General features: G+C 58.3%; 2 protein-coding genes across 2 annotated transcripts in view; both read right to left on the bottom strand.

The window, feature by feature from the left end:
- The window catches only part of LOC120394825, a 35,916-nt gene that overhangs the window by 3,765 nt on the left and 7,863 nt on the right, over positions 1-24,288 (bottom strand). The window contains exons 5-6 of the mRNA XM_039518979.1: positions 10,515-10,614; positions 1,926-2,110 (exon numbers count right to left, since the gene is read on the bottom strand). Coding sequence (XP_039374913.1) covers positions 1,926-2,110; positions 10,515-10,614 — 285 coding nt within the window. The remainder of the gene's footprint in view (positions 1-1,925; positions 2,111-10,514; positions 10,615-24,288) is intronic.
- On the bottom strand, positions 11,920-15,361 carry LOC120394840 (antigen-presenting glycoprotein CD1d-like). The gene is made up of 3 exons (XM_039519002.1): positions 14,622-15,361; positions 14,099-14,356; positions 11,920-12,040 (listed from the first exon to the last, which is right to left on the bottom strand). The coding sequence occupies exons 1-3, from the start codon at positions 14,668-14,670 to the stop codon at positions 11,988-11,990; spliced, it is 360 nt and encodes a 119-aa protein (XP_039374936.1). The 5' UTR covers positions 14,671-15,361; the 3' UTR covers positions 11,920-11,987.

Here is a 24,288-nt window from a genome sequence, read left to right as displayed (position 1 = left end):
CTGGTTTAATGAGGGGAGGGGAGAGGGAGTTTGTTGGAACACAGGACCGGAGAGGGACTTGGGACCCCGGCCGATGGCCTGGAGGATGGAGACCCCAGTGCCTGGTGACCCGGAGACCCAGCTCAGGAGTCACAGCCGGTTCTGGCCAGTGGGGGACAATGGGCTGCGGGGAGAGGACCCCGGTGACCTGACCAGCCAGAGGACAGAAGAGGGGAGAGGAAGGCCCTGTTTACGTGGAGAGAAGACAATGGTGTGACGTTATCAGTGTGATATAATATGTCATTGGAAGGTGACAGGGCCAGAAAGAGTTAATCAACTCACAGACTGACCTGACCCATGGGTGAACCTTGAGGACGGGTTAGGAAGATCTGTAAATGAACAGAGCTTTGAAATGCAGCCTACATTGTTAGTCGTAAAAGGGGAGATGTTTGCTCAGGTCTTGTGATGGCAGCAAACAAGTCTCCTCTATTGCTATAGTTTTAATTCAAAGATCAAAAAAGGAATATTAACATTTATGATGATACTTGAGTGAAATAGTATTATTGTCTATGTGTCTCTTTGAAGGTTGTGCTAACCTGTATCTGAACTGTTTAATGGATAAATTAGTCTGTGCTAATTGCCAGGATGTTTGGGAGAAGGAGTTGAGCCTATTGTTTTCTCAGGCCGAAAGGCTGCTGGAAATGTATAAGAAGCCTGGGACATGATCCTGCTTCATCTCAGATCTGCTCTGGGTTTCAAGAGGGGGAAACCTTAAGGACTGAGATCCCCAGTCATTGACCGGAGCCACCCTGAATATAGACATTGGACTAGAACCTCTGGACTGTTTCTAACAGGAGTTTTGGCAACTACAAGCTCACCTCTGCTGTGTCTGAACCTCAAGAATTGAATTCAAGTCTGTCTGTATATGGAGCTTTTAACCAACACTCTCTCTCTTTTCTTTTTTAATAAATTTTAGCTTAGTTAATAAGAATTGGCTGTAGCGTGTATTTTGGGTCAGATCTAAGTTATAATTGGACCTGGGTATGTGGCTGATCCTTTGGGATTGGAAGAACCTTTTCTTTTATATGATGAAGTAAGATTCTTAAGAATCATCATCATATCTGACAGGTGTGTCTGGACGGAGGCCTGAGGCTGGGCACTTTAAGGGAACTGCGGGGTTTGGATTCTAAGTGACCAGTGAGGTGCTGTAGAAGCTGTTTTGTGCTGGTTGGTAAATCTAAGTATTGGAATAACCACCAGCGTTTGGGGTTTGTCTGCCCCGTTTGGTTTGCAGTTCACCCTGATTGAGTGACCTCAGCTGGCTCCCACGGGCAGCACCATCACAAATGGACCGGGGGCTTGGGGCCGGGGTATCAGAGGCCCAGCTGGGAAGCAGGGGGGCTCTGGGCTGGAGAGGGGGAGCAGGCAGAGCCCCCCCGGCTGCAGGGGGACTGGGATGTGCTGGGCTGAGGGAGGCCAGGCCTGAGGCCGGAGAGTTTCCTGTGCTGAGTTCAACCCTCAATAAACCCTCCTGTGTTACGCTGGCTGAGAGTCACTCCGGGCTAGAGAACAGGGTGAGGTGGGGCATTGTCCCCTTCGGGGGTTAGGAGGCCTGGGGGGCCCAGAGCGAGGGGACTCCCTGAGGGGCCCACGGCAGAGACAGACGTGCTGAGTCTCAGAGAGAAGCGGCTCCAGGAGGTGGAGGGGCCTGACCCCGAGAGAGAGTGGCCCCCCGAGAAGGGCTGTCGCACTGAAAGGGGCACCCCCCACGGACCCACGGGGCCACGAGTGGGCACCATCTGTGAGTCCGTGACACCTGCCTCCCCCGTCCTACTCCCCCAGCCAGGGTCACTAGCCCAGCCTGGTACTTCCCCACCCTGGCCCTAGGACTGCACCATCCCCACGCATCCCTGGGAGCAAAAAGGGCAGGGGGGGTCCCCACTTACCGGCCAGGGCCCCCCATGCCCAGGGGAGGAGCAGCAGAGCGAGCAGCATCCTGGCAGGGGAAGGGGGATCCGAGCTCTGGCGGGCGTCAGGGAAGTTCCTCTGCAGCCCACGCCCCTCATTGCCAACTTCTCTCTCTCTCTGTCTCTGCTCAGCTCTGTTCCCGCAGCTGCGAGTCGCAGGAACCCTGCGGGGGGCCCCACAGGCTGGAATGCTGGTTCCCACCCCACATCCCCAGCCCTGCCTCCCCCCTGCGTGGGGCTGGGGCCTGCGCTCTCTGCTGGCCCCCTTCGCCCCGCAAATGGGACAAAGGCTCCTTTGGGAGGCCCAGGACAGGGCTTTAAAAAAGGGACGGTCACAACGAACACGGGACATATGGTCCCCTAGTGCCCGGGCAGAGCCTCCTGCTGCCCCCCACCTCGCCCTCTGCAGCCCAACCCCTAGCACCCCCCTGGGGCAATGGGGAGCCCTGACTGCCCAGGCAGAGCCTCCTGCTGCCCCCCACCCCGCCCTCTGCAGCCCAGCCCCTAGCACCCGCCTGGGGCAATGGGGAGCCCTGACTGCCCGGCCAGAGCCCCCTGCTGCCCCCCTGCAGCCCAGCCCCTAGCGCCGCCCTGGGGCCATGGGGAGCCCTGACTGCCCAGGCAGAGCCGCCTGCTGCCCCCACCCCTGCAGCCCAGCCCCCAGCGCCGCCCAGGGGCAATGGGGAGCCCTGACTGCCCAGCCAGAGCCCCCTGCTGCCCCCCCTCCAGCCCAGCCCCCAGCGCCGCCCTGGGGCCATTGGGAGCCCTGACTGCCCGGGCAGAGCCCCCTGCTGCCCCCCCCCTGCAGCCCAGCCCCTAGCGCCGCCCTGGGGCAATGGGGAGCCGTGACTGCCCGGGGAGAGCCCCCTGCTGCCCCCTGTGAAAAAGTGGGGATTTCCCCTTGTTATGTTGTATGTGAGTCTTACTGTTTTACATGAGAGCTGTGTGTGCCTCAGTTTCCCTGTGTGCTGCACCAATGTCTAGGTGGTGGGAATAAGGGTGTGTGACTTGGGGGGGCTGCTCCAGCTGCCTGCAGGGATGCTCTGGCCGCCCCTTCGTAACCTGAGACCCAGGAGGGGGATGCGACCAGGGGACTGTTGGCCCCAAAACAAGGCCGGAGGAGGAGTAACCTCCTTCCTGGGTCCCCAGGCCATAGACGCTGTCAGCCAGGGTGTGGGGTGGTGGACAGGCTCCCACTCCTGGCCCCAGCCTATATGTCTGTGTGGAGCCTCCTGGGCTCAGGCCCCTCGGACCCCCAGTGGGAGTGGAAGGTGGGGGTCAGTGGGGAGACCTGCCTGGGGTGGTGAGACCCTGGGACAGAGAGAACTGTTGTCAGGCCCTGGGTGGTGCAGCTGCAGATGCTGAGGGGCTGGGTGACCTGGGTGAAGGTCTCCGGGGTGAAGCCCCTCGCCCTGCCTATGGCCCGGATCCCTGTGCAGCCCCAGGAGGGGTCGGGCTGGCTGGTCGTTGGGGTTCTCCAGGATATCGGCTGTGAAGTTGTCAGGGAGTCCCCGGGTGCTGCTCTGGAGCTGCTCCCCACCAAGCCAGGCAGGACTCTGGGGAGCCTCCTCTCCCTTGGAGCAGCCTGTCTGCAGGGCAAGAAGCTCCCACGGCTTCACCTCCTGGGTCTCTCCTTGGAGCATTCAGCCTCCTCTGCCCCTCCGTGCGCTTCCCACAGCGGGTCCAAACAGGGGGGCTCCTGGGGAAGCCAGAGGGTCCTGCACCCTGTGACGGTGCTGCCCGTGGGAGCCAGCTGAGGTCACTCGATCAGGGTGAACTGCAAACCAAACGGGGCAGACAAACCCCAAACGCTGGTGGATCTTCCAATACTTAGATTTACCAACCAGCACAAAACAGCTTCTACAGCACCTCACTGGTCACTTAGAATCCAAACCCCGCAGTTCCCTTAAAGTGCCCAGCCTCAGGCCTCCGGCCAGACACACCTGTCAGATATGATGATGATTCTTAAGAATCTTACTTCATCATATAAAAGAAAAGGTTCTTCCAATCCCAAAGGATCAGCTACATACCCAGGTCCAATTATAACTTAGATCTGACCCAAAATACACGCTATAGCCAATTCTTATTAACTAAGCTAAAATTTATTTAAAAAAGAAAAGAGAGAGAGTGTTGGTTAAAAGATTAATCTACAGACAGACTTGAATTCAATTCTTGAGGTTCAGATACATAGCAGAGGTGAGCTTGTAGTTGCCAAAAGTCCTCTTAGAAATAGTCCAGAGGTTATAGTCCAATTTCCATATTCAGGGTGGCTCCAGTCAATGACTGGGGATCTCAACCCTTATGGATTAAGGTTTCCCCCTCTTGAAACCCAAAGCAGATCTGAGATGAAGCAGGATCGTGTCCCAGGCTTCTTATACATTTCCAGCAGCCTTTCGGCCTGAGAAAACAATAGGCTTAACCCCTTCTCCCAAACATCCTGGCAATTAGCACAGACTAATTTATCCATTAAACAGTTCAGATACAGGTTAGCACAACCTTCAAAGAGACACATAGACAATAACACTATTTCACTCAAGTATCATCATAAATGTTAATATTCCTTTTTTGATCTTTGAATTAAAACTATAGCAATAGACAAGATTTGTTTGCTGACATCACAACACCTGAGCAAACATCTCCCCTTCTACCTCTACCAATGCAGACTTGCATTTCAAAGCTCTGTTCATTTACAGATCTTCCTAACCCGTCCTTAAGGTTCACCCATGGGTCAGGTCAGTCTATGAGTTAATTAACTCTTTCTGGCCCTGTCATCTTTCAATGAGATATTATATCACAGTCATAACGTCACACCCCCAACGCAAAATTGATGCAGGAAGGGATGACACAAACATCACTGACTGCATCCCAAAAGCTCCCCATCCTGGGTTTTGTCTTATTACAGTTTGTATTGGTTAGAAGCCATGTCACTGTATAACAGAAATGGTTTACCCAACTCATGTTCAATAACATGATTGAATCTTTTTATGAACTCAAGGTAAAACTCACTTAGAACAATAGTGGATTGGATCTGCTCTTGCAGCAGGGTTCCTGTACGTTTCATGTGATCTTGCCAAGAGCTAAAGAAACTAGCTATTTTATCTATACAAGCTTTGGCAAATGCCTGGAACCCAATTAACATTAAACCAATGTAGATATTAATGTTGTTCATTGTACAGGAATTTTGGCATTTAGCCATGCAAGCAATATGGTAGTGTGCCTCCGTTTCCCTTTTAACACAGCACATTAGGTCTGGAATGTCTTTTCTCCTATGAAAAGTTCCAAGACTGTTTACAGGCACTAACAGTGAAACATTAGTATAACAAGGCCTTTTAACATAAAGTGGGTTCTTATGCATTACTTTTAACCTGTTCAAGGGATTTTCCATAAGATTAGGCACATTGTACATTCTTACATTTCTTGGTAATAGCAACACATTAGTTACAAACATCACCATCAGCAATAACAACAAATCCATTGCAGGTGTCCATCTACCATCCTGTTTGCTATGCCACACCTTTGGCTCAATACCATTGGGGTTTGGGCCTTTTAGTGTTAACCTGTGGCTTCCCTTTGCAAAACTCAATTTTCTTTTTTCTCCTTGTCCTGCAGGATTAAACCCTGATTTCTCTTGCTTAACAGAATTTACTGGCTGATGGGGTGGGCTCTCTTTGCTAACAGCTATTAGCCAGGCGTTCTTCTCCCTGCCAGCCAAGTAATTCGCATTAACACAGACACTAGCTTTTAGATTTTTAGCTGCTACCCATTCCAAGGCTGGACTTTGTTTTACAGAGATATCACACAAATCCAAATAGTCTGAGGGTGAGAGCTGGCTTGCTCTCCCCTGCATCCTTAAGCGTTCAGCCATAAAACTGTTCTGCTCTGAAACACCAGTAGCTGAATCTGTCCTCAGATCCTGAAGCACAGACTGCTCACTCCCAGAATCAGCCTGGAGACAGTCCTGTCCCAACACCATTGTCTTCCCAACAGGCTGGCCACACACAGCCACGTGGTTATAGGGCTGCTCAACTTTGTTAACAGCTTCTACTCCACCTGAGACCCTTTTAAAGCTGCCCACACTGGATTTTTCAAAAGGAAAGTCAGTGGATCCATTCACAACAGAAAATTTCTGGCTGTTAGGAACTGAAACTTTCTTGATTAAATCACTTTCACACCCTTCAGTTGCAGTAAACTGCTTGCACAAATTACCATGAGGATTCCTTTCTGTATGGGCTTTTCTAAGCAGCAATTCACCCCTCTCAGAAATTCTGCCCTTTCCTGCTTCACCTAGGGCTTGCTCGAAAGGAACACTTCCCTGAGCAACCACAGATTCTTTCTGGGTCTCATTTACACTTAGAATCACCTCAGGCCCAACAGGCGGATTTCTATACAATTCCCTTTCAGGCAAACCTACAGACTTTCTAGATAACAGGTCAGAAGCAGTCTCCTTCCCTTGGCCATGAACTAGTTTAGGAATCTTTTCCTTCTTGCTACAAGTTGTTAAACTGTCAGTAGGTAACACAATTAAATCACCTTCACGCTCTCCTTGTGTCCTGGCTAGGGCATCACCCTGATCAGACAGAGTTGCTGCACCCTTTTCCAACCACACATTAGCAACTGGCAAACTACAAGCACCAGAATTGTTTGGTCTTTGGGATCTTGCTATGACACTAACTGGATGCAACCTAGTTATAGTGCCATTCTCCCCAGCAGACACAAACTTAGGACCATTTTTTTCCTGGGTTTTAGCTGTATTTACAACCAACTTCAAGACAACTGAATCACCCTCAACCATCACAGGCTGACAGGCACCTTCTGTCTGCTCCACAGACACAGAAGAGCCGGAGACACATTCTCCTTCACCAGGCACACAGCTTGGGATCTCATTTCCCTTGTCCCAGCACACAGGGCTGTTCACAGACAACTGCTTGGAGACTGGGGTAGCTCCCTTCATAGGCAAGTCAATACCCCTGACAGAGACAGGCACATTCCCCTCACTGTCACATTTCTCCATACAGGACACAGGTAAGGGATATGGACACTCATCTTCCACTATCCCTCCCTTCCCAAACTGCTGATTAGACAAAGCCATCAGCTCACAAGGCTGCCTAGGCTCCTCCAAACTTTCCCTACCAGGCACATGGCCACTCCCAACAGATAAGCTGCTGCTCTTCTCACTACACCGAGCTACTTCCAGCAAATCAGAGGGTATGGCTACACTTGCAAATTTGCAGCGCTGCAGCAGGGTGTGAAAAAACACCCTCTGCAGCGCTGCAAATTGCGGCGCTACAAAGCGCCAGTGTGGTCAAAGCCCCAGCGCTGGGAGCCGCGCTCCCAGCGCTGTCCGTTATTCCCCACAGGGAGGTGGAGTACGGACAGCGCTGGGAGATCTCTCTCCCAGCGCTGGGGCTTTGACTACACTTAGCGCTTCAAAGCGCTGCCGCGGTAGCGCTGCCGCGGCAGCGCTTTGAAGCGCTAATGTAGCCATAGCCACAGTTACCCATTTTAGGTTCACTTTTACAAGGTGTACTAGCCACCAATCCATCACCCATCACAAATCTACCCTTTCCTTCCTCAGTTAGGGCTTTCACTTGAGTATTTACTTTAATTTGCTCCTGAGAAACATTTTCCTCACCCATGAGATTTTTCTGCTCTTGATCTAACTTTAGACTTTCTTCTGAGACATCAGACAGACATTCAGAAACTCCACTCACAGACACACCACTTTCTTGCACAGACAAACAGCTATTTCCCACCAGGTTAGAATCCCCCTCTCCCCGGCCATAGCAAAACTGGTTAAACACAGAAAACTGCCCAGAGTAATACCACATATCAACACAGTTATAAACTGGATTTTCAAGAGGATACAGTTTCTGCTGTTCTTCCCTTGCTTTTTTGACTTGGAGCTGAAGTCTGGCAGTTTCTTGTTGCATCTTCTGGGTCTCCTGTTCCAGCTCCTGTTGCCTCTGTCGAGCTTTCTCCTCAGCAGCCAGTAGCTCCAGATGCCCCTTACAAGCTCTTTCTTCTCTTCTTTCTTCTCTCTCAGCAGCCTCTTTCTCCAGCTGGGCCAAGGCTTGCTTCTCTTTCATTCGAATTTCTGCCAGTTTTTGCTCATATTCAAACTGTCCATCAGGGCTTGCAGATTCATTGCTTCTGCTGTTGCTCTCTGGCTCATGGTCTTTAACCAACCAAACTCTCAATACCAAAATTCCAATTTGGATAGCGCGGGGTTCTGACCCAAAGTTTAATTGACCTGGTTCTGTGGATCCTGCCGACTACGCCACTGTGACGGTGCTGCCCCGTGGGAGCCAGCTGAGGTCACTCAATCAGGGTGAACTGCAAACCAAACGGGGCAGACAAACCCCAAACGCTGGGTTATTCCAATACTTAGATTTACCAACCAGCCCAAAACAGCTTCTACAGTACCTCACCGGTCACTTAGAAGTCCAAACCCCGCAGTTCCCTTAAAGTGCCCAGCCTCAAGCCTCCGTCCAGACACACCTGTCAGATATGATGATGATTCCTGAGAATCTTACTTCATCATATAAAAGAAAAGGTTCTTCCAATCCCAAAGGATCAGCCACATACCCAGGTCCAATTATAACTTAGATCTTACCCAAAATATACGCTACAGCCAATTCTTATTAACTAAGCTAAAATTTATTTAAAAAAGAAAAGAGAGAGAGTGTTGGTTAAAAGATCAATATACAGACAGACGTGAATTCAATTCTTGAGGTTCAGATACATAGCAGAGGTGAGCTTGTAGTTGCCAAAAGTCCTCTTAGAAATAGTCCAGAGGTTACAGTCCAATTTCCATATTCAGGGTGGCTCCAGTCAGTGACTGGGGATCTCAATCCTTGGGGCTTAAGGTTTCCCCCTCTTGAAACCCAAAGCAGATCTGAGATGAAGCAGGATCGTGTCCCAGGCTTCTTATACATTTCCAGCAGCCTTTCTGCCTGAGAAAACAATAGGCTCAACTCCTTCTCCCAAACATCCTGGCAATTAGCACAGACTAATTTATCCATTAAACAGTTCAGATACAGGTTAGCACAACCTTCAAAGAGACACATAGACAATAATACTATTTCACTCAAGTATCATCATAAATGTTAATATTCCTTTTTTGATCTTTGAATTAAAACTCTAGCAATAGACAAGACTTGTTTGCTTGCATCACAAGACCTGAGCAAACATCTCCCCTTCTACCTCTAAGGATGCAGACTTGCATTTCAAAGCTCTTCCTAACCGTCCTCAAGGTTCACCCATGAGTCAGGTCAGTCTGAGTTAATTAACTCTTTCTGGCCCTGTCACCTTTCAATGAGATATTATATCACAGTCATAACGTCACACACCCCCACTGCGCAGTCAGACGTGACTCTCAGCCAGCCGGGACACAGAAGGTTTATTAGGCGACAGGAACACGGCGTAGGGCAGAACTCGTTAGCACAGAAATCTGTGACTTTCAGCCAAGTCCAGCTTGGGGAGAGGGGAGCCCAGAGCCAGGGCTCTGCCCTCCCCTGCGCCCCAAGCCAGTGGGAATGACTCGCTTCCAGCTGCCTGGCCCCTGCCCTGCAGGTTACTCCTCCTCCGGCCTTTGTTTCGGGGCCAACAGTACCCTGGTTGCATCCCCCTCCTGGGTCTCAGGTTACGAAGGGGCGGCCAGAGCATCCCTGCAGGCAGCTGGAGCAGCCCCCCCCAGTCACACACCCTTATTCCCACCACCTAGACATTGGTGCAGCACACAGGGAAACTGAGGCACACACAGTTCTCATGTAAAACAGTAAGACTCACATTCAACAGAACAAGGGGAAATCCCAGCTACATCACACCCTCCCCAGCCAGGACTGTTATCGCTGTTACCGCAGGGCCGAGGAGCCCGGTCGTGCCCAGGACCCCCTTGCGCTCAGCGCTGCACAGACGCAGAACAAACAGACAGAACCTACCCCTGGAGCCCGGGTACCTCACACCCAGCTCGGGGGCTGCCCCCAGGAGCTCTCAGCCCAGCCCAGCCAGTGACTTGGAGCGGCCTCCCCGGCGCCCCATGGGCCGTAGTCTGGTCAGGGCTCCCTGGGGGTAGCTGGGCCTGTGTCCCACAGGAAACCCGCTCGCTACCCGGGCACCCAGCTCAGCCTGGACACCCTGCCAGGGCCCCCCTGGCTCCCATGCCCCCCCCTTTGTGTACGTAGCTGGGCCTGACCCCTGCACCCAGGCCTGGCTCCTACAGCCCCTCCCTGAAGGGTGTATTGACCAGCACAGGCCAGCGCCGGCTCCCTGCGGCTCCTGGATCCCAGCGATCCCACGGCGCCCCCAAGTGTCCAACGTGCCCCGAACGTCCCAGAGGGAGGAGAATCCCACCCCCCACCCCGGGCCCCAATCTCCCAGGGTCCCGATCCAGTCCTGCCCTCGGGGCCCTCAGCACCGATCCAGCCCCAAGGTCCATGTCCCCAGGAGAGGGGCCGATCCCCACGCCCGGGCCAGTGCTGCCCTCTGAGGCCTTGGACTCCCCTGGTAGGAGCAGAGGGGATGGGTTAGGGGGTGTAACGGCCCTACCCCAGAGAGGGGAGGACTCACCTGCGTCTCCTCCGCCACAGCACCACGGCCACGGTGGCTACGGCCAGAACCCCCAGGGTGATGCCCACGGCCAGGCCGGGACCCCAGGGCCTGCTCTGCTCTGTAACACAGGGGGTGCCGGGCTGGGACCGGGGACAGGAGTGTGGGCCCTGCTCCCTCTGCCTGTCCCGCAGTCCCAACCCCAATCATCTCACCCAACCCACTGCCCTCAGCCCCCCCATCCCGACCCTGTTCTCTCAGCCCTCCACGCAGTGCCCCCTGCGCTCCCCACCACAAACCCACTGCCCTCAGCCCCCCACCCTGGTTCGTCAGCCTCTCCCATAGTCCCACTTGTCTCCCCCCACCTTCCCACCCCCTCAGCTTCCCCCCACTCTAGTCCTGCCCCCCCATCCCACTCTTGTCCCGTTCCCCTCAGCTCCTCCATCCTCCTGATCCATCGACACCCCCCCCCACCCGCTCTGCCTCCCTGCGCCCCAATCCCGCTGCCTGGGCCCACCCCCGTCCCACTGAGGATGTGCAGGAAAAGCCCCCAGAGACCACGACCGCCCCGGGGATGTGCACCTACCCAGGGGATCAGCAGGCTCTGGCCCCCAGGCTGCTGTGCTGCACCCGGCAGGCGTAGCTGTGCCCGGCGCCCGGCTCCACGGCCAGGGAGCTGCGCAGCTGGTAGGTCAGGTCCGCGTTGGGCAGGATCCCGCTGGAGTTCAGCCACCAGCCCGGCACCACCTCCTCCCCGTCCTGCAGCCAGGCCACGCGGACGGGCCGGGGGTAGAAACCGGTGACCCGGCAAACCAGCAGTACCGGCGCGGGGGCCCGGCTGGGGCGCTCGGGCAAACACCACGGCGACCGGCCGCTCTGAGACAGGAGGAGAGGCGGGGCGGGGAGAGGGGACGATTCAGCCTGAGCCTCAGGGACTCACTAGCCAAGCCCAGCTCCGCTCCCCGGGGTCAGGCCTTGGCCCCGCTGTCCTGGCCAGACCCCAATTCTGCCCCCTGCAGTTACCAGTGGTGACAGATCCCCCTTCACTTCCTGTCCTAAACGGCGCTGCGGTGCGGCTGTGAAATAGCTACTGTGCTCCACCCCAGCTATAGCTGCATTTGTACACCAGGCAAGGGTCACTATACAAACAGTCCCCCTGCCACACCCCAGAGGTGGCTGCATCTCAGTACCAGGCGAGGGATCTTTGTATAAGCAGCCCCCCCACCCAACCCCAGAGGTGGCTGCATCTCAGCGAGCGGGGAGTGGTGACCAGCCTCACCTTGCCTCTCCAGAGACCCTCTCCCATACTGGACAAAGCTCTTGAGCTGATTGACACACGTTGTTCTCAGGAGAAACTGAAGCGTGATGGTTGCGCCCTTATTCTGGATGAGAAGGTCCCGGGTGTAGAGTGCACCCAGCTTGTCCCCCTGCCGAGCGACCCAGGTGCCTCCGTCCACGTCGAAGCTGATGAAGTTCTCCCCATTCACCGCGGCGTCATAGAATCCCCTCGAGGTGCCGTTGGGGTGCAGCTCGCAGCCGAGGGAGCCCTGGGTAACAAAGGGGTCTGGAACAGGAAGGGCAGGGGGACGAGGACGGGCGTCCGGAGGTCCCAGGAGGGGGCAGAAATAGAGAGACGGGGGAGTAAAGACATGATGTCAGGTGCCAGGAGGATGTTGGGCCACACGACGGCAGCAGGATTGTGGGGCGGCCCTGGCTGGAGTTAAGGGTAAGCTGCGTAGGGCAGAGCTTGTTAGCACAGAAATCAGGGACTTTCAGCCAAGTCCAGCTTGGGGAGAGGGGAGCCCAGAGCCAGGGCTTTGGTCCTCCCCCTGCGCCCCAAGCCAGCCAAGACTGACTGGCTTCCAGCTGCCTGGCCCCTGCCCTGCCCGTTGCTCCTCCTTCGGCCTTTGTCTCTTTCCCAGGCCAACAGTCACCTGGTCACATCCCCCTCCTGGGTCTCAGGTTACGAACGGGCGGCCATAGCATCCCTGCAGGCAGCTGGAGCAGCCCCCCCAAGTCACACACCCTTATTCCCACCACCTAGACCAGGGGTGGGCAACCTTTCAGCAGCAGGGAGCCGAGTCTCCATTTAGTCGCTCTAATTGAAGGCTTCGCGTCCCAGTGATACATTTGAAGGTTCTTTAGAAGGTCTCTCTGTAAGTCTCTATGTTATATAACCAAACTGCTGATATATGTCAAGTAAACGAGGGTTTCCAAATGTTTCAGAAGCGACAGAAGGCACAAGGTCAAACGCAGTGTGGTCGGAGATAAGCAATTTTAAGATGGGGTGCTGAGCTGCACCCCTCTTGCCTCGTGTGCAACCCTCACTGTGAGTGGAGCTCACTCCTGTCCCCGGTCCCAGCCCGGCACCCCCCGTTTTACAGAGCAGAGCACAGGCTGAGCAAGGCTGGAGATCCAGACCCCGGCTGCAGGAGGCCAGCGGCTGGAACCCCAGAGCAGCAGCTGAGGTGAGTGGAGCTGGCAGGTGGCTGGTAGGGCTGAGCAGGGCCGCAGGCCTGGACCCTGTCTGGCAGGGGGCCTGCGCTGGAACTCCAACCGGAAGCAAGGGGAGTGGGGCTGTGGCAGGGACCCCGGCTGGCAAGGGGCCAGCAGCCAGAACCCCAGAGCAGGGACTGAGTGGCTCAGCCCATCCCCGCTCTGGGGTTTCAGCCGCTGGCTCCTGCCAGCCGCAGTCTCAGCCCACTGCCAGCCTGGGGTTCCTTCGCCCAGGCCGGCAGCGGGCACTGAGTGGGACCGGCGGTGGGACCCCGGCTGGCAAGGGGCCAGCAGCCAGAACCCCAGAGCAGGGACTGAGCAGCTCAGCCCGTCCCCGCTCTGGGGTTTCAGCCGCTGGCTCCTGCCAGCCGCAGTCTCAGCCCACTGCCAGCCTGGGGTTCCTTCGCCCAGGCCGGCAGTGGGCACTGAGTGGGACCGGCGGCAGAAACCCCAGAGCAGCCGCGGGCTGAGTGGCTCAGCCCGCCACCGCGTGCCATCAAAAATTGGCTCACGTGCCACCTTTGGCACGCGTGCTGTAGGTTGCCGACTCCTGACCTAGACATTGGTGCAATACACAGGGAAACTGAGGCACACAGCATTCATGCAAAACAGTAAGACTCACATAGACACACACAACATAAGGGAAAATCCCCACTTCCTCACACTCTTTACAGCCGATTCTTCACAGGCATAGCCAGATTGGCTCGAAAATTGCTACATTATATCAGTGCCTGAGGCAGAGCTTGTGGTGCAAATTGGGGGTCTCTTGGTCACAGACTTGCCGAGATACAGACCCCCGCCCAAACGAGCTGCTTTCCAAGGCTCAGGGTACGTGTCAGGAAAGACAGGAGCCTCGGCTCAGGGAGTGGGACACGGGGCCTTTCCCCCTAGGAAGTGCAGCTACAATCTGGCCCCAGACCTGGCTGGAGAATGGGACACGGGTGTTTCCCCTCTGGGGGACGCCGGCTCCGATTAGCCCAAGGGCCAGGGACTGGGTGTCTTGCCCCCAGTGACACACTCAGTGGCTGTGGTGAGTGTGTCAGTTCTCAGCACTCTGGGTTTAGGGGGGTGGGGGGGAGAGGGATCCCCTCAGACCGCTCCATACTCACAGCCCATTCCCTGCTGCTGGGCTATTCTGGTCACAGTCCGGTTGAAGTTGAATAGGTAGTGATGGATCAGCAGCTCCAGGTCCTGCCACTGCTTCGGGGTCAGGCCCTGCTGGGCCCAGGGCTGCAGGAAGCGGATCTCGCAGGTGCTGCAGGCCAGGGAGTGGGTCTCCAGGTCGCCCAGCAGGGCCATCCCCGCCATGTCCGTGGAGCTGGCATTGTGGAAGACGTCGATGTGGAGCACCCGGAGGCTGACAGACACTGGAGTGACAGGAGGGGAGGTAGGGGCAGGGGGCAGGAAACAGGTGGAGGAGAAAGCGGGTGGGGAGAGAGATTAATGAGTCTCTGTCCCGTAAACAATCCTGCACTACGGGGTCTCCCTGCTGATCCCTAAGCTGCCTCCCCCGTCTTACTCCCCCAGCCAGGGTCACTAGCCCAGCCTGATACATCCCCACCCTGGCCCTAGGATTGCACCATCCCCACGCATCCCTGGGAGCAAAAAGGGCAGAGGGGGGTCCCCACTTACCGGCCAGGGCCCCCCATGCCCAGGGGAGGAGCAGCAGATGGAGCGGCATCCTGACAGGGGAAGGGGGATCCGAGTTCTAACAGGCTTCAGGGCTGCAAGACAAGGGGCCCAGGATCCCCACGTGCTTTCAGTTCCTCCGCAGCTTTCAGTTCCTCTGGTGTCAAAGTGGGGATTGTCCCTTGTTATGTTGTATGTGAGTCTTACTGTTTTGCATGAATGCTGTGTGTGCCTCAGTTTCCCTGTGTGCTGCACCAATACCTCGGTGGTGGGAATAAGGGTGTGTGACTTGGGGGGGCTGCTCCAGCTGCCTGCAGGGATGCTCTGGCCGCCCCTTCGTAACCTGAGACCCAGGATGGGGATGCAACCAGGGGACTCTTGGCCTGGGAAGTGGGACAAAGGCCGGAGGAGGAGTAACCTGCAGGGCAGGGGCCAGGCAGCTGGAAGCGAGTCAGTCTGGGCTGGCTTGGGGCGCAGGGGGAGGGCAGAGCCCTGGCTCTGGGCTCCCCTCTCCCCAAGCTGGACTTGGCTGAAAATCTCTGATTTCTGTGCTAACGAGTTCTGCCCTACGCCGTGTTCCTGTCGCCTAATAAACCTTCTGTGACACTCGGCACCTTTCACTTCCTCCGCAGCCCACATGCCTCTCCGCAGCCCTCTGCCTGCCCGTCTGCTCAGCTCTGTGCCCCGACTGCCAGTCGCGGGAACCCGGCAGGGACTGCGCATGCTGCAACACCGAGGCAATGGCGGCCCTGACTGCTCGGGCAGAGCCCCCTGCTGCCCCCACACCCCGCCCGCAGCCCAGCCCCTAGCGCCGCCCTGGGGCCATGGGGAGCCCTGACTGCCCGGGCAGAGCCCCCTGCTGCCCCCCCACCCCCGCAGCCCAGCCCCTAGCGCCGCCCTGGGGCCATGGGGAGCCCTGACTGCCCGGGCAGAGCCCCCTGCTGCCCCCCCCCCGCAGCCCAGCCCCTAGCGCCGCCCTGGGGCCATGGGGAGCCCTGACTGCCCGGGCAGAGCCCCCTGCTGCCCCCCACCCCCTGCAGCCCAGCCCCCAGCGCCGCCCTGGGGCCATGGGGAGCCCTGACTGCCCGGGCAGAGCCCCTGCTGCCCCTGCAGCCCAGCCCCTAGCGCCGCCCTGGGGCCATGGGGAGCCCTGGATGCCCGGGCAGCGCCCCCTGCGGCCGCCCCCGGCAGCCCAGCCCCGAGCGCCGCCCTGGGGCCTTGGGGAGCCCTGACTGCCCGAGCAGAGCCCCCTGCTGCCCCCCGCTGCCCAGCCCCTAGCGCTGCCCTGGGGCCATGGGGAGCCCTGACTGCCCGGGCAGAGCCCCTGCTGCCCCCGTCAGCCCAGCCCCTAGCGCCACCCTGGGGCCATGGGGAGCCCTGACTGCCCGGGCAGAGCCCCTGCTGCCCCCTGCAGCCCAGCCCCAGCGCCGCCCTGGGGCCATGGGGCCCCTGACTGCCCGGGCAGAGCCCCTGCTGCCCCCGCAGCCCAGCCCCAGCGCCACCCTGGGGCCATGGGGAGCCCTGACTGCCCGGGCAGAGCCCCTGCTGCCCCCTGCAGCCCAGCCCCCAGCGCCACCCTGGGGCCATGGGAGCCCTGACTGCCCGGGCAGAGCCCCTGCTGCCCCCTGCCCCATGGCCCAGCCCCTAGCGCCGCCCTGGGGCCATGGGGAGCCCTGACTGCCGGGCAGAGCCCCTGCTGCCCCACCCCACAGCCCAGCCCCAGCGCGCCCTGGGGCCATGGGGAGCCCTGACTGCCCGGGCAGAGCCCCCACTGCCCCCTGCAGCCCAGCCCCTAGCGCCGCCCTGGGGCCATGGGGAGCCCTGACTGCCCGGGCAGAGCCCCTGCTGCCCCCACCCCTGCAGCCCGGCCCCAGCGCCGCCCTGGGGCCATGGGGAGCCCTGACTGCCCGGGCAGAGCCCCACTGCCCCCTGCAGCCCAGCCCCTAGCGCCGCCCTGGGGCCATGGGAGCCCTGACTGCCCGGGCAGAGCCCCCTGCTGCCCCCCACCCCCTGCAGCCCAGCCCCTAGCGCCGCCCGGGGGCCATGGGGAGCCCTGACTGCCCGGGCAGAGCCCCCCGCTGCCCCCCCCCTGCAGCCCGGCCCCTAGCGCCGCCCTGGGGCAATGGGGAGCTCTGAGGGGCCCAGGGCTCGAACTCAAGGCCAGTGTCCTGTATCCTCCTTGTTTCCCGTCCAGGTCTGCTCCCTGGGCCACGCCCCCTCCATCAGGACAGCCAATGGGAGGCAAAAACATGTCTTAGCGTCACTAGTTGCCGGGCAGAGTCACCCGGGGCTACATGAGGGAACGAGGAAAAGAGGCGGGAAACAGGTGGGGCGGTGCCGCGAGGGGTCAGCGGCCACTGGGAGCCCGACGGGGAGGAGCCAACTGTCACCTCAGGGGGTTGGGGGAGGGGCTAATTGTCACCTGAGGGAGGGAGATCGACCAAATGTCACCCTGCTTGGGCTCTGTTGACACACTTCCTTGTTATTGTAGGGTTGCTGGGGAGCGCTGGGGCCGTGGACAGGCTGGGTTGTTATTGTAGGGTTGCTGGGGAGCGCTGGGCTGTGGACAGGCTGGGTTGTTATTGTAGGGTTGCTGGGGAGCGCTGGGCTGCGGACAGGCTGGGTTGTTATTGTAGGGTTGCTGAGGAGCGCTGGGCTGCGGACAGGCTGGGTTGTTATTGTAGGGTTGCTGGGGAGCGCTGGGCCGTGGACAGGCTGGGTTGTTATTGTAGGGTTGCTGAGGAGCGCTGGGCCCGTGCACCGGCGGGGTGGTGATTGTAGGGTTGCTGGGGAGCGCTGGGCTGTGGACAGGCTGGGTTGTTATTGTAGGGTTGCTGAGGAGCGCTGGGCTGCGGATAGGCTGGGTTGTTATTGTAGGGTTGCTGAGGCGCTGGGCTGCGGACAGGCTGGGTTGTTATTGTAGGGTTGCTGGGAGCGCTGGGCCGTGGACAGGCTGGGTTGTTATTGTAGGGTTGCTGAGGCGCTGGGCTGCGGACAGGCTGGGTTGTTATTGTAGGGTTGCTGGGAGCGCTGGGCTGTGGACAGGCTGGGTTGTTATTGTAGGGTTGCTGGGGAGCGCTGGGCTGCGGATAGGCTGGGTTGTTATTGTAGGGTTGCTGGGCAGCGCTGGGCCGTGGACAGGCTGGGTTGTTATTGCAGGGTTGCTGGGGAGCGCTGGGCTGTGTACAGGCTGGGTTGTTATTGTAGGGTTTCTGGGGAGCGCTGGGGGTGTGGACAGGCTGGGTTGTTATTGTAGGGTTGCTGAGGAGCGTTGGGCTGTGGACAGGCTGGGTTGTTATTGTAGGGTTGCTGAGGAGCGCTGGGCTGTGGACAGGCTGGGTTGTTATTGTAGGGTTGCTGGGGAGCGCTGGGGTGTGGACAGGCTGGGTTGTTATTGTAGGGTTGCTGAGGAGCGCTGGGCTGCGGACAGGCTGGGTTGTTATTGTAGGGTTGCTGGGGAGCGCTGGGGGTGTGGACAGGCTGGGTTGTTATTGTAGGGTTGCTGGGGAGCGCTGGACTGTGGACAGGATGGGTTGTTATTGTAGGGTTGCTGGGGAGCGCTGGGCTGTGGAAAGGCTGGGTTGTTATTGTAGGGTTGCTGGGGAGCGCTGGGCTGTGGACAGGCTGGGTTGTTATTGTAGGGTTGCTGGGGAGCGCTGGGGGTGTGGACAGGCTGGGTTGTTATTGTAGGGTTGCTGAGGAGCGCTGGGCTGCGGACAGGCTGGGTTGTTATTGTAGGGTTGCTGGGGAGCGCTGGGCTGTGGACAGGCTGGGTTGTTATTGTAGGGTTGCTGTGGAGCGCTGGGCTGTGGACAGGCTGGGTTGTTATTGTATGGTTCCTGAGGAGCGCTGGGGGTGTGGACAGGCTGGGTTGTTATTGTAGGGTTGCTGGGGAGCGCTGGGCTGTGGACAGGCTGGGTTGTTATTGTAGGGTTGCTGGGGAGCGCTGGGCTGTGGACAGGCTGGGTTGTTATTGTAGGGTTGCTGGGGAGCGCTGGGCTGTGGACAGGCTGGGTTGTTATTGTAGGGTTGCTGGGGAGCGCTGGGCTGTGGAAAGGCTGGGTTGTTATTGTAGGGTTGCTGAGGAGCGCTGGGCTGTGGACAGGGTGGGTTGTTGTGTAGGGTTGCTGAGGAGCGCTGGGCTGTGGACAGGCTGGGTTGTTATTGTAGGGTTGCTGGGGAGCGCTGGGCTGTGGAATGGCTGGGTTGTTATTGTAGGGTTGCTGAGGAGCGCTGGCTGTGGACAGGCTGGGTTGTTATTGTAGGGTTGCTGAGGAGCGCTGGGCTGTGGACAGGCTGGGTTGTTATTGTAGGGTTGCTGAGGAGCGCTGGGCTTTGGACAGGCTGGGTTATTGTAGGGTTGCTGGGGAGCGCTGGGCTGTGGAAAGGCTGGGTTGTTATTGTAGGGTTGCTGAGGAGCGCTGGGCTGTGGACAGGCTGGGTTGTTATTGTAGGGTTGCTGGGGAGCGCTGGGCTGTGGACAGACTGGGTTGTTATTGTAGGGTTGCTGGGGAGCGCTGGGCTGTGGACAGGCTGGGTTGTTATTGTAGGGTTGCTGGGGAGCGCTGGGGGTGTGGACAGGCTGGGTTGTTATTGTAGGGTTGCTGGGGAGCGCTGGGGGTGTGGACAGGCTGGGTTGTTATTGTAGGGTTGCTGGGCAGCGCTGGGCTGCGGACAGGCTGGGTTGTTATTGTAAGGTTGCTGGGGAGCGCTGGGCTGTGGCCAGGCTGGGTTGTTATTGTAGGGTTGCTGGGGAGCGCTGGGGGTGTGGACAGGCTCGGTTGTTATTGTAGGGTTGCTGAGGAGCGCTGGGCTGCGGACAGGCTGGGTTGTTATTGTAGGGTTGCTGGGCAGTGCTGGGCTGTGGACAGGCTGGGTTGTTATTGTAGGGTTGCTGGGCAGCGCTGGGGCTGTGAACAGGCTGGGTTGTTATTGTAGGGTTGCTGGGGAGTGCTGGGCGGTGGACAGGCTGGGTTGTTATTGTAGGGTTGCTGGCCAGCCCTGGGCTGTGGACAGGCTGGGTTGTTATTGTCGGGTTGCTGGGGAGCGCTGGGCTGTGGACAGGCTGGGTTGTTATTGTAGGGTTGCTGGGGAGCGCTGGGCTGTGGACAGGCTGGGTTGTTATTGTAGGGTTGCTGGGGAGCGCTGGGCTGCGGACAGGCTGGGTGGTTATTGTAGGGTTTCTGGGAGCGCTGGGGTGTGGACAGGCTGGGTTGTTATTGTAGGGTTTCTGGGGAGCGCTGGGCTGTGTACAGGCTGGGTTGTTATTGTAGGGTTGCTGGAGAGCGCTGGGGGTGTGGACAGGTTGGGTTGTTATTGTAGGGTTGCTGGGGAGCGCTGGGCCGTGGACAGGCTGGGTTGTTATTGTAGGGTTGCTGGGGAGCGCTGGGGCTGCGGACAGGCTGGGTTGTTATTGTAGGGTTGCTGGGGAGCGCTGGGCTGTGGACAGGCTGGGTTGTTATTGTAGGGTTGCTGGGCAGGCTGGGCTGTGGACAGGCTGGGTTGTTATTGTAGGGTTGCTGGGGAGCGCTGGGGCTGTGGACAGGCTGGGTTGTTATTGTAGGTTAGATGGGAAGCCCTGGCGCTGTTGACAGGCTGGGTTGTTATTGTAGGGTTGCTGGGCAGCGCTGGGGCTGTGGATAGGCTGGGTTGTTATTGTAGGGTTGCTGGGGAGCGCTGGGCTGCGGACAGGCTGGGTTGTTATTGTAGGGTTGCTGGGCAGCGCTGGGCCGTGGACAGGCTGGGTTGTTATTGCAGGGTTGCTGGGGAGCGCTGGGCTGTGGACAGGCTGGGTTGTTATTGTAGGGTTGCTGGGAGCGCTGGGGTGTGGACAGGCTGGGTTGTTATTGTAGGGTTGCTGAGGAGCGTTGGGCTGTGGACAGGCTGGGTTGTTATTGTAGGGTTGCTGAGGAGCGCTGGGCTGTGGACAGGCTGGGTTGTTATTGTAGGGTTGCTGGGGAGCACTGGGGGTGTGGACAGGCTGGGTTGTTATTGTAGGGTTGCTGAGGAGCGCTGGGCTGCGGACAGGCTGGGTTGTTATTGTAGGGTTGCTGGGGAGCGCTGGGGGTGTGGACAGGCTGGGTTGTTATTGTAGGGTTGCTGGGGAGCGCTGGACTGTGGACAGGATGGGTTGTTATTGTAGGGTTGCTGGGGAGCGCTGGGCTGTGGAAAGGCTGGGTTGTTATTGTAGGGTTGCTGGGAGCGCTGGGCTGTGGACAGGCTGGGTTGTTATTGTAGGGTTGCTGGGGAGCGCTGGGCTGTGGACAGGCTGGGTTGTTATTGTAGGGTTGCTGAGGAGCGCTGGGCTGCGGACAGGCTGGGTTGTTATTGTAGGGTTGCTGGGGAGCGCTGGGGGTGTGGACAGGCTGGGTTGTTATTGTAGGGTTGCTGGGGAGCGCTGGGCTGTGGACAGGCTGGGTTGTTATTGTAGGGGTCCTGAGGAGCGCTGGGGGTGTGGACAGGCTGGGTTGTTATTGTAGGGTTGCTGAGGAGCGCTGGGCTGTGGACAGGCTGGGTTGTTATTGTAGGGTTGCTGGGGAGCGCTGGGCTGTGGAATGGCTGGGTTGTTATTGTAGGGTTGCTGGGAGCGCTGGGCTGTGGACAGGCTGGGTTGTTATTGTAGGGTTGCTGGGGAGCGCTGGGCTGTGGAAAGGCTGGGTTGTTATTGTAGGGTTGCTGAGGAGCGCTGGGCTGTGGACAGGCTGGGTTGTTATTGTAGGGTTGCTGAGGAGCGCTGGGCTGTGGACAGGCTGGGTTGTTATTGTAGGGTTGCTGGGGAGCGCTGGGCTGTGGACTGGCTGGGTTGTTATTGTAGGGTATCTGAGGAGCGCTGGCTGTGGACAGGCTGGGTTGTTATTGTAGGGTTGCTGAGGAGCGCTGGGCTGTGGACAGGCTGGGTTGTTATTGTAGGGTTGCTGAGGAGCGCTGGGCTGTGGACAGGCTGGGTTGTTATTGTAGGGTTGCTGGGGAGCGCTGGGCTGTGGAAAGGCTGGGTTGTTATTGTAGGGTTGCTGAGGAGCGCTGGGCTGTGGACAGGCTGGGTTGTTATTGTAGGGTTGCTGGGGAGCGCTGGGCTGTGGACAGTCTGGGTTGTTATTGTAGGGTTGCTGGGGAGCGCTGGGCTGTGGACAGGCTGGGTTGTTATTGTAGGGTTGCTGGGGAGCGCTGGGGTGTGGCCAGTCTGGGGTGTTTTTGTAGGGTTGCTGGTGAGCGCTGGGCTGTGGACAGGCTGGGTTGTTATTGTAGGGTTGCTGCGCAGCGCTGGGCTGCGGACAGGCTGGGTTGTTATTGTAAGGTTGCTGGGGAGCGCTGGGCTGTGGACAGGCTGGGTTGTTATTGTAGGGTTGCTGGGGAGCGCTGGGGGTGTAGACAGGCTCGGTTGTTATTGTAGGGTTGCTGAGGAGCGCTGGGCTGCGGACAGGCTGGGTTGTTATTGTAGGGTTGCTGGGCAGTGCTGGGCTGTGGACAGGCTGGGTTGTTATTGTAGGGTTGCTGGGCAGCGCTGGGGCTGTGAACAGGCTGGGTTGTTATTGTAGGGTTGCTGGGGAGTGCTGGGCTGTGGACAGCCTGGGTTGTTATTGTAGGGTTGCTGGCCAGCGCTGGGCTGTGGACAGGCTGGGTTGTTATTGTAGGGTTGCTGGGGAGCGCTGGGCTGTGGACCGGCTGGGTGGTGATTGTAGGGTTGCGGGGGAGCGCTGGGCTGTGGACAGGCTGGGTTGTTATTGTAGGGTTGCTGGGGAGCGCTGGGCTGCGGACAGGCTGGGTGGTTATTGTAGGGTTTCTGGGGAGCGCTGGGGGTGTGGACAGGCTGGGTTGTTATTGTAGGGTTTCTGGGGAGCGCTGGGCTGTGTACAGGCTGGGTTGTTATTGTAGGGTTGCTGGAGAGCGCTGGGGGTGTGGACAGGCTGGGTTGTTATTGTAGGGTTGCCGGGGAGCGCTGGGCCGTGGACAGGCTGGGTTGTTATTGTAGGGTTGCTGGGGAGCGCTGGGGCTGTGGACAGGCTGGGTTGTTATTGTAGGGTTGCTGGGCTGGGCTGGGCTGTGGACAGGCTGGGTTGTTATTGTAGGGTTGCTGGGGAGCGCTGGGCCATGGACAGGCTGGGTTGTTATTGTAGGGTTGCCGGGGAGCGCTGGGCAGTGGACAGGCTGGGTTGTTATTGTAAGGTTGCTGGGGAGCGCCGGGCTTTGGACAGGCTGGGTTGTTATTGTAGGGTTGCAGGGGAGCGCTGGGCCGTGGACAGGCTGGGTTGTTATTGTAGGGTTTCTGGGGAGCGCTGGGGCTGTGGACAGGCTGGGTTGTTATTGTAGGGTTGCTGGGGAGCGCTGGGCGGGGGACAGGTTGGGTTGTTATTGTAAGGTTGCTGGGGAGCGCTGGGCTGTGGACAGGCTGGGTTGTTATTGTAGGGTTGCTGAGGAACGCTGGGGCTGTGAACAGGCTGGGTTGTTATTGTAGGGTTGATGGCCAGTGCTGGGGCTGTGAACAGGCTGGGTTGTTATTGTAGGGTTGCTGGCCAGCGCTGGGGCTGTGAACAGGCTGGGTTGTTATTGTAGGGTTGCTGGCCAGTGCTGGGGCTGTGAACAGGCTGGGTTGTTATTGTAGGGTTGCTGGGGAGCGCTGGGCCGTGGACAGGCTGGGTTGTTATTGTAGGGTTGCTGGGCAGGCTTGGCTGTGGACAGGCTGGGTTGTTATTGTAGGGTTGCTGGGGAGCGCTGGGCTGTGGACAGGCTGGGTTGTTATTGTAGGGTTGCTGAGGAGCGCTGGGCTGCGGACAGGCTGGGTTGTTATTGTAGGGTTGCTGGGGAGCGCTGGGGCTGTGGACAGGCTGGGTTGTTATTGTAGGGTTGCTGGGGAGCGCTGGGGGTGTGGACAGGCTGGGTTGTTATTGTAGGGTTGCTGGGCAGCGCTGGGCTGCGGAGAGGCTGGGTTGTTATTGTAAGGTTGCTGGGGAGCGCTGGGCTGTGGACAGGCTGGGTTGTTATTGTAGGGCTGCTGGGGAGCGCTGGGCTGTGGACAGGCTGGGTTGTTATTGTAGGGTTGCTGGGGAGCGCTGGGGGTGTGGACAGGCTTGGTTGTTATTGTAGGGTTGCTGAGGAGCGCTGGGCTGCGGACAGGCTGGGTTGTTATTGTAGGATTGCTGGCCAGCGCTGGGCTGTGGACAGGCTGGGTTGTTATTGTAGGGTTGCTGGGGAGCGCTGGGCTGCGGAGAGGCTGGGTTGTTATTGTAAGGTTGCTGGGGAGCGCTGGGCTGTGGACAGGCTGGGTTGTTATTGTAGGGCTGCTGGGGAGCGCTGGGGGTGTGGACAGGCTGGGTTGTTATTGTAGGGTTGCTGAGGAGCGCTGGGCTGCGGACAGGCTGGGTTGTTATTGTAGGGTTGCTGGGGAGCGCTGGGCTGTGGACAGGCTGGGTTGTTATTGTAGGGTTTCTGGGGAGCGCTGGGCTGTGTACAGGCTGGGTTGTTATTGTAGGGTTGCTGGGGAGCGCTGGGGGTGTGGACAGGCTGGGTTGTTATTGTAGGGTTGCTGGGGAGCGCTGGGCCGTGGACAGGCTGGGTTGTTATTGTAGGGTTGCTGGGGAGCGCTGGGGCTGCAGACAGGCTGGGTTGTTATTGTAGGGTTGCTGGGGAGCGCTGGGCTGTGGACAGGCTGGGTTGTTATTGTAGGGTTGCTGGG

The sequence above is a fragment of the Mauremys reevesii genome, unplaced genomic scaffold (genome assembly GCF_016161935.1).
Source record: "Mauremys reevesii isolate NIE-2019 unplaced genomic scaffold, ASM1616193v1 Contig8, whole genome shotgun sequence".
NCBI lineage: Eukaryota > Metazoa > Chordata > Testudines > Geoemydidae > Mauremys > Mauremys reevesii.
This window is presented reverse-complemented; position numbering and strand designations above follow the sequence as displayed.